Source organism: Poecilia reticulata, chromosome 13 (genome assembly GCF_904066995.2).
Source record: "Poecilia reticulata chromosome 13, P_reticulata-male-v2, whole genome shotgun sequence".
Classification (NCBI taxonomy): domain Eukaryota; kingdom Metazoa; phylum Chordata; class Actinopteri; order Cyprinodontiformes; family Poeciliidae; genus Poecilia; species Poecilia reticulata.
Window position 1 is genome coordinate 34054180 of NC_088842.1, and position 9725 is coordinate 34063904.

At 43.2% G+C, this 9725-nt stretch overlaps 1 protein-coding gene across 1 annotated transcript in view; it reads right to left on the reverse strand.

The window, feature by feature from the left end:
• The window catches only part of LOC103460077 (fibroblast growth factor 12), a 54532-nt gene extending 45503 nt beyond the window's left edge, over positions 1 to 9029 (reverse strand). The window contains exon 1 of the mRNA XM_081614177.1: positions 8746 to 9029. Within this exon, the coding sequence (XP_081470303.1) occupies positions 8746 to 8773 (28 nt within the window). The 5' untranslated portion in view covers positions 8774 to 9029. The remainder of the gene's footprint in view (positions 1 to 8745) is intronic.
• Between the last annotated feature and the right edge of the window lie 696 nt (positions 9030 to 9725).

Here is a 9725-nt window from a genome sequence, read left to right on the forward strand (position 1 = left end):
ACTGAAAGAATCAAACAACCAACAACTGAAAAAACCAAACAACCAACTGAAAGAACCAAACAACCAACTGAAAGAACCAAAACAACCAACTGAAGGAACCAAACAACCAACTGAAAGAATCAAACAACCAACAACTGAAAAAACCAAACAACCAAAACAACCAACAACTGAAAGAACCAAACAACCAACTGAAAGAACCAAACAACCAAAACAACCAACAACTGAAAGAACCAAACAACCAACTGAAAGAACCAAACAACCAAAACAACCAACTGAAAGAACCAAACAACCAAAACAACCAACTGAAAGAACCAAACAACCAAAACAACCAACAACTGAAAGAACCAAACAACCAACTGAAAGAACCAAACAACCAACTGAAAGAACCAAACAACCAAAACAACCAACAACTGATAGAACCAAACAACCAAAACAACCAACTGAAAGAACCAAACAACCAAAACAACCAACAACTGAAAGAACCAAACAACCAAAACAACCAACAACTGAAAGAACCAAACAACCAAAACAACCAACTGAAAGAACCAAACAACCAAAACAACCAACAACTGAAAGAACCAAACAACCAAAACAACCAACAACTGAAAGAACCAAACAACCAAAACAACCAACAACTGAAAGAACCAAACAACCAAAACAACCAACTGAAAGAACCAAACAACCAAAACAACCAACAACTGAAAGAACCAAACAACCAAAACAACCAACAACTGAAAGAACCAAACAACCAAAACAACCAACTGAAAGAACCAAACAACCAAAACAACCAACTGAAAGAACCAAACAACCAACAACTGAAAGAACCAAACAACCAAAACAACCAACTGAAAGAACCAAACAACCAAAACAACCAACAACTGAAAGAACCAAACAACCAAAACAACCAACAACTGAAAGAACCAAACAACCAAAACAACCAACTGAAAGAACCAAACAACCAACTGAAAGAACCAAACAACCAAAACAACCAACAACTGAAAGAACCAAACAACCAACTGAAAGAACCAAACAACCAAAACAACCAACTGAAAGAACCAAACAACCAAAACAACCAACAACTGAAAGAACCAAACAACCAAAACAACCAACAACTGAAAGAACCAAACAGCCAAAACAACCAACTGAAAGAACCAAACAACCAAAACAACCAACAACTGAAAGAACCAAACAACCAAAACAACCAACAACTGAAAGAACCAAACAGCCAAAACAACCAACTGAAAGAACCAAACAACCAAAACAACCAACAACTGAAAGAACCAAACAACCAACTGAAAGAACCAAACAACCAACTGAAAGAACCAAAACAACCAACTGAAGGAACCAAACAACCAACTGAAAGAATCAAACAACCAACAACTGAAAAAACCAAACAACCAAAACAACCAACTGAAAGAATCAAACAACCAACAACTGAAAGAACCAAACAACCAAAACAACCAACAACTGAAAGAACCAAACAACCAAAACAACCAACTGAAAGAACCAAACAACCAACTGAAAGAACCAAACAACCAAAACAACCAACAACTGAAAGAACCAAACAACCAACTGAAAGAACCAAACAACCAAAACAACCAACTGAAAGAACCAAACAACCAAAACAACCAACAACTGAAAGAACCAAACAACCAAAACAACCAACAACTGAAAGAACCAAACAGCCAAAACAACCAACTGAAAGAACCAAACAACCAAAACAACCAACAACTGAAAGAACCAAACAACCAAAACAACCAACAACTGAAAGAACCAAACAGCCAAAACAACCAACTGAAAGAACCAAACAACCAAAACAACCAACAACTGAAAGAACCAAACAACCAACTGAAAGAACCAAACAACCAAAACAACCAACAACTGAAAGAACCAAACAACCAACTGAAAGAACCAAACAACCAAAACAACCAACTGAAAGAACCAAACAACCAAAACAACCAACTGAAAGAACCAAACAACCAAAACAACCAACAACTGAAAGAACCAAACAACCAACTGAAAGAACCAAACAACCAACTGAAAGAACCAAACAACCAAAACAACCAACAACTGATAGAACCAAACAACCAAAACAACCAACTGAAAGAACCAAACAACCAAAACAACCAACAACTGAAAGAACCAAACAACCAAAACAACCAACAACTGAAAGAACCAAACAACCAAAACAACCAACTGAAAGAACCAAACAACCAAAACAACCAACAACTGAAAGAACCAAACAACCAAAACAACCAACAACTGAAAGAACCAAACAACCAAAACAACCAACTGAAAGAACCAAACAACCAAAACAACCAACTGAAAGAACCAAACAACCAACAACTGAAAGAACCAAACAACCAAAACAACCAACTGAAAGAACCAAACAACCAAAACAACCAACAACTGAAAGAACCAAACAACCAAAACAACCAACAACTGAAAGAACCAAACAACCAAAACAACCAACTGAAAGAACCAAACAACCAACTGAAAGAACCAAACAACCAAAACAACCAACAACTGAAAGAACCAAACAACCAACTGAAAGAACCAAACAACCAAAACAACCAACTGAAAGAACCAAACAACCAAAACAACCAACAACTGAAAGAACCAAACAACCAAAACAACCAACAACTGAAAGAACCAAACAGCCAAAACAACCAACTGAAAGAACCAAACAACCAAAACAACCAACAACTGAAAGAACCAAACAGCCAAAACAACCAACTGAAAGAACCAAACAACCAAAACAACCAACAACTGAAAGAACCAAACAACCAACTGAAAGAACCAAACAACCAACTGAAAGAACCAAAACAACCAACTGAAGGAACCAAACAACCAACAACTGAAAAAACCAAACAACCAAAACAACCAACAACTGAAAGAACCAAACAACCAACTGAAAGAACCAAACAACCAAAACAACCAACAACTGAAAGAACCAAACAACCAACTGAAAGAACCAAACAACCAAAACAACCAACTGAAAGAACCAAACAACCAAAACAACCAACTGAAAGAACCAAACAACCAAAACAACCAACAACTGAAAGAACCAAACAACCAACTGAAAGAACCAAACAACCAACTGAAAGAACCAAACAACCAAAACAACCAACAACTGATAGAACCAAACAACCAAAACAACCAACTGAAAGAACCAAACAACCAAAACAACCAACAACTGAAAGAACCAAACAACCAAAACAACCAACAACTGAAAGAACCAAACAACCAAAACAACCAACTGAAAGAACCAAACAACCAAAACAACCAACAACTGAAAGAACCAAACAACCAAAACAACCAACAACTGAAAGAACCAAACAACCAAAACAACCAACTGAAAGAACCAAACAACCAAAACAACCAACTGAAAGAACCAAACAACCAACAACTGAAAGAACCAAACAACCAAAACAACCAACAACTGAAAGAACCAAACAACCAAAACAACCAACAACTGAAAGAACCAAACAACCAAAACAACCAACTGAAAGAACCAAACAACCAACTGAAAGAACCAAACAACCAAAACAACCAACAACTGAAAGTACCAAACAACCAAAACAACCAACAACTGAAAGAACCAAACAGCCAAAACAACCAACAACTGAAAGAACCAAACAGCCAAAACAACCAAACAACCAACTGAAAGAACCAAACAACCAACAACTGAAAGAACCAAACAACCAAAACAACCAACAACCATAACAGAACCAGGAGAAAACCTTCTAATACATCCGACAGCCGATGGGGGTTTATATGATGTTCATCTTTACAAATATCACCGTTTCAAACTAAATGTTTAGCTAGCAAACTAAGCTAAATAGTTTGTAAGCTATTTAGCTACAAGTCAAATATTTGGTTTCCAAACTAAATGTTTAGCTAGTGGGCTAAGTGTTTAGATTCAAACTAAATAGTTAGCAGGTTAAATCTTGTTAAATAAATATTTAATTAGCATCTAAATATTTAGCTGAAAAACTAAATGTTTACCTGAAGCTAAACATTTTTCTTCAAACTAATTATTAGGTGAGCAAGCGAAGTCTTGCTAGCTAAGACTTAGCTTGCTAACTTTATAAACTGCTTTTCAGTTAAAACTTTGAGTCTTTTCAAGGCAACTCAGGCGTTGAGCAACAGACCGACAGCAACGGGGTCTGCACCAACTCACCAGAGTTCAGACTGCACTTCACAAAACCCAGCTTTTATTTTGAAAGTTAAAGCTAGCTAGTAATTTTGTATATTAGCTAAATATTTAGCTTTGAGCTGGTTGGAGCTAAATATTTAGCTAATTTAAGCTGTTAACTAAATGTTTAGTGTGGACCTGAAATGTACAATTGAATGAATAACATGGTGAAAATATGAAGTCAGACGATGTTTCTGTGACGAAGCCCAACACAGGCAGGAGGTCGGCAAAGGTCAAACTGGATCCTGACTCCAAGAACCGAAGTACTGAACCGGAGAACCGGACCAGACAGAGGAGGAACTGGTTCAGGACCAAAACATTCATAGGAATGGAAAGTTCCCAGATCTCAACCTCAGAACATTTTTTTAAAAGATTTTGACTTTTTATCCACTTAAAGTTGTAAATAATGATTTTCGCAAATAAAAAGAAATAAATGTTGATTGTGAAGTTGAACTCAGGATGTGAGAGATTTCTGCTGTATAGTGGGACTGGGTCGGGTCGGGTCGGACTGGGTCGGGACATTAAGAGCATCCATCCATCCATCCATCCATCCATCATGTACGCAGCATGAATTATAATTAATATTTTTGAACATTTTTGTGGAAAATTTGCATCAGAACAAAATAATCTGTTGATTTTGTGTGAATTCTCCCAAAAACAGAACCAAAAACTGGCAGGACTGAAATTTGGCTCGAATTAGTTGATATTTTAGTTTTATTTCCAAAGGCTTGTAGCTTAATTAATAGTAAATGTTTATATGAGGCAGGAGAAACTAGCAAAGCTGCAGCTGAGGGACCAGCATGCACTGGGGCAGCCGGCGGGACCAGCATGCACTGGGGCGGCCGGCGGGACCAGCATGCACTGGGGCGGCCAGCGGGACCAGCATGCACTGGGGCGGCCGGCGGTGGAGCAGGAGCCAATAGGAAACCTGCTCCTGTCATCAGCATATGAATGAGCAACAGAGCAGAACATAAACAAAAACAGGCCACACTTCTCAGTTTCTCCTTCCACTTCACGGTGAAGGTGCACTGTAAAAAATATTTGTGTATTTGACGGTAATAAACCGTAAAAATCCATAAAGCTGCTGATTTGATGTGAGGTGAAAACGGTAATTTATACATTTCTACGCTCATTTCATGGCTTGTTTTCATGTTAATTTTAGCGTTTGTGTTTTTTCCATTAAGTCAAAACATTTAGTTTTACAGTGAAACATGGACTCCAGCATCATTTCAACGTAACGACGACTCAACGTTTCCCAGCTGCCGGTGTTTCACCAGAACATTTACATTTTTATCTTTACAGGGCGAGTTTGACCAGAACACGACGGACCGGTCCGGATCCGTCTGGTTCTGCTGCGTGTTCTCTGTGACACAGAGTCCGGATCTGATCCAGACTCTGGTTCTGATCCAGACTCTGGTTCTGACCCAGTCTGTGGTTCTGATCCAGTCTGTGGTTTCAACCCAGACTCTGGTTCTGATCCAGACTCTGGTTCTGACCCAGTCTGTGGTTCTGATCCAGTCTGTGGTTTCAACCCAGACTCTGGTTCTGATCCAGACTCTGGTTCTGATTCAGACTCTGGTTCTGATTCAGACTCTGGTTCTGACCCAGTCTGTGGTTCTGATCCAGACTCTGGTTCTGATCCAGTCTGTGGTTTCAACCCAGACTCTGGTTCTGACCCAGTCCGTGGTTCTGGCGGAGCGCCGACAGGAAGCCTCAGGTGTTTTTGTCTCAGGTTTCTGCTGGATCAAAGAATTCCCTGGTGTCCAGTGAAACCGACCGGCGGGTCGATACCGCGCTCTGATCCGAGTAAACAAACACACCGGCATCCCCTGAGGGATGGCAGCGCCCCTTTAGGCCCCGCCCCATTAGGCCCCGCCTCTTTGTGCCCAGCCCCTTTAGGCCCCGCCCCTTTATGCACCGCCCCCTGTCAGTCACACGGCTTATTCTGAGGTTTCGGGCCTGAATGTGAGGATTATCCAGCAGGTGGGAATAATCCTCAGACATTCAGCGTTTCTCTGATGAACACAAACAAACCTGCAGCGTTCTGGTTCTGGTTCTGGTCGGCTGAAAGCTGCAGATTCACTCTGAGCAGCAGCGAGCTGACTCATGGCAGCTTTAAATCTCCTCTCCTCTGCAGTCCGGACGGCCCAGCCGGGTCCAATCAGGGCCCGGATCCACCCAGAATAAACTCTGCTTACATCAAACCGTCTAAAATTATCTGGAAACAGGATAAAAATAGCCTCCTGCTGGCTGAAAATACATCTGTGACGATAAAAAAACCCCTGCTGGGCGTCTGGAAACGGAGGACATCCGAGTTCTTCTGCTGCTGATCACTTCTGGATGGAAAAGGATAAAAATCAGTTTCAGGCTGAAGGTCTGCAGACCTCAGGGCTGATTCCAGCTCTTCACGGCTCTGATGTCTGCAGGCGGTTTAATGGAGTCTTCCTCGTCCCAAAGGAGAACTGGATCCATTTACTGATCATCGAAGGAACCCTGTTCATTATGCCACCGCTGAAACGTTTAAATGCTAACAGACAGAAAACAGGGAGGAGCTTCGCTTCATTTCTGCTCTCTGCAGATTTCCTGGTCTTTATATCAGTGTTTTGAAATCCCAACCAGCCAATCAGAATGAGTCCAGTGAGCAGAACAGACAAGAAATGTTCCACAGCTAAAGAGCTAAAGAGCTAGCTGCGCTAACCGTGAGGCGCCAGTCATGACCAGGAGAACATGTGAAGTATAACGTTAACCTGGTGCTGGGAGGCTGCAGCTAAACTGAAGCTAGCGCTTTAGCATTAGCTTCTGATAACTATTGTGTCAGTGAAGCATTTTAATGTTAGCTTCCGCTAAAGGCAGCGTTGGTGTTTAGCGTTAGCAGATCTGCAACACCGTTAGATTTTCTGCTTGTGTTAAAATCTTGTTCTTTCGTTTTATTTTGTTCTTGTTTGAAGTAAAATCATTGGGGAAAAAGAGGAGAAAGATTTAGATCATGAATATAAACTATTACAGCCCATAACCAAAACTTCAACACAGATGTTGAATTTTACTCAACTCAAAGTTTACAAAACAGCCGAGTAAGTAAGAGTTGAAATCTGGAAGCTAAGTGCGCTTTTCAAAGTTAGCAAAACCACCAAAGGAAAAGTTAGCTTCTCTTTTAGCATATTAGCACAATATTAGCATTTTAGTGAAAGCGTGTCTGATCTTTTACAGTAGAATCTAAATTTGATTTAGTAAGAATGAGTTTTCAGATGAAATATTCCATAAATGACTTTAAGTTTGACTTAATTAGCAACTTTTCCCTTTAAAATGACACGTTAGCTTGACTGCACTGATTTGATCCCAGCATTAAACTGTGCAGGCCCTTTGTCTGTCTGAGAATACTCAATGACACTTAATGTCTCAGTCAAGATGGCCGCCAAACGTCCGCCTCTCTCCGGCCGCAGTGGTTTCCCCTGGAGCGCCTCAGGGCTGACTGCTCAGGCCCCGTCACATCTGAACCGGAAACATGGAGCAACACACGAGCCACGCAGACTCTGGACGTCATGACAACCGTTCCTGACTGCGGCCATGTTTCCAGTTTGGCTCGGCCGCTTCCGGTCCCAGGACGACGGTCTCCGACCATCTGTCGGCCCGGCGGTCGGTCAGCGGCTCCGTCCGTCATCTGCTGCTACGCTTTCATCTTCTCCTCACACCCCGTCACCAATCTGTCCCCGGGAGGACGGATTTCTGGGAACCAACACTAAAGAACCGTCTGTTGGAAAATCAGCTCAAACGTCCGACAGTTTTAAACATTTTTAAATAAAATCTGCTCTCGGGCGGAAACGGCAAATAGCTGCGAATCTGTTTCAGAGACGATGGACGGCAGGCAGGAAGCATCACCGACCCAAACAACAGGCTCCACGTCACCCTGAGGAAAGTTACTTTGAAGGAAAAGCTTTTCAAGAAGCAAATCATTTAATCTAGAGAGAATAATGGACATACAGCTGCTGCTTATGATCATTATTATTAATAATGATCATTCTGAGGTTGTTTTCACCACTGCAGTTCAGAACCAACCAGAATCCAGGAGGTTTGGTGGGAAATCTCCGTGTTTGGCTGAATGAAGTTTCTGAGGTTTGAACAGGAGCGAAGCGACGGCGGCCCGATGACTGGCGCAGATCTGAGTTCACCTCAAGATTTCACCAGATGAGGCCAGAGGCTGGACCAGAGCCTGCTGTCCCATCGGCCACCGGTCTGCACACAGACCTCCCAGTTACTCCCAGACCTCCCAGTTACTCCCAGTCCTCCCAGACCTCCCAGTTACTCCCAGTCCTCCCAGACCTCCCAGACCTCCCCGTCTCCGTCTCTGCAGGTTCTGCTGCATCAGTTTCTGGGTTGAAAACAAACAGTCTGCACCCCATCCCATAATAACCACACCTAACACCCCAGCAGCTGCAATCAGGATGGAGCAGCAGGATACTGCAGCACCATCCATCCATCCCTCCATCCCTCCATCCATCCCTCCATCCCTCCATCCCTCCATCCATCCATCCCTCCATCCTCCCTCCTACCTGCCGCCTTCTCCTTCTCTTTCTCCATCTCCGGCGGTTCTTCCTCCGGCCTGCTGCTGCTTCCTTCCCGGTCAGCTGATCCCACCAACAGGCGTCGGTTCTGGGGAACGAGTCCGCTGCGGAGGAGGAAGAGGAGGATGAGGAGGAGGAACAAGGCGCGGTGTTTTTCCTCCTCCTTCTTCTTCTCCTGTCCTTTTTCCGTCTTCCAGTCCTCCCTCCTGCGGACGTCCGGGCTCGTGCGTTCACCTGGTCCAGTCCGCGTGCCGCTCTCTCTCTCTCTCTCTCTCTCTCTCTCTCTCTCTCGCTCTCTCTCTCTATTTGCACGCGCCTTTCTGCTGCAGCCCGAGACAGGAGTGACGTCACCACCGGAAGAGTTTTAGGGTGACTAAATCATGATAGACTCGGGGTTAGAGGTCAGTGATGCCCGTCCGTTCCAAACCCAGACTGCGCATGCGCAGACATTTTCATAAAACCAGTCAAACCGTTTCCACCAGCTTCTTTTCCTCCAGTCCAGTTCAGGACAGGTTGACCAGGGCTGGCCAGAGGCTGCTCGGGGCCCTGGGCAGGGCAGGATTTAGGGCCCCTCTTCCTGTTAAAGCGACAGTACGCTACTTATATTTTAATCAAAAATATTTAAAAAGTGTTCTTTTGTTCCATGTTTGTTAAATCCGTCACCGAGAGGCAGATAATCTGTGAAAGGATCGATTTCTTCCACTGCCGGCCGGAGCTGCTGTGGCTGAAGAAGCCAAGGGGAGGGGCTTCGTGCTGTCAATCAAGCTGACATACTCACTGCTAAACCTGGTAGAGAAACAACTTACCACTGCAGGAAACTGTTTACATCGGTGGCTAACTAGCCTAGCATTCATGACAAGTTAGTGGGGAAGCAACTGTAACATAGCAGAGAGCAGAGGGGTCTGAGCAGCGCGTACATGAGGTGATTGACAGCACTAAGACCCACCGCCTGGCTGTGATTGGCTGTT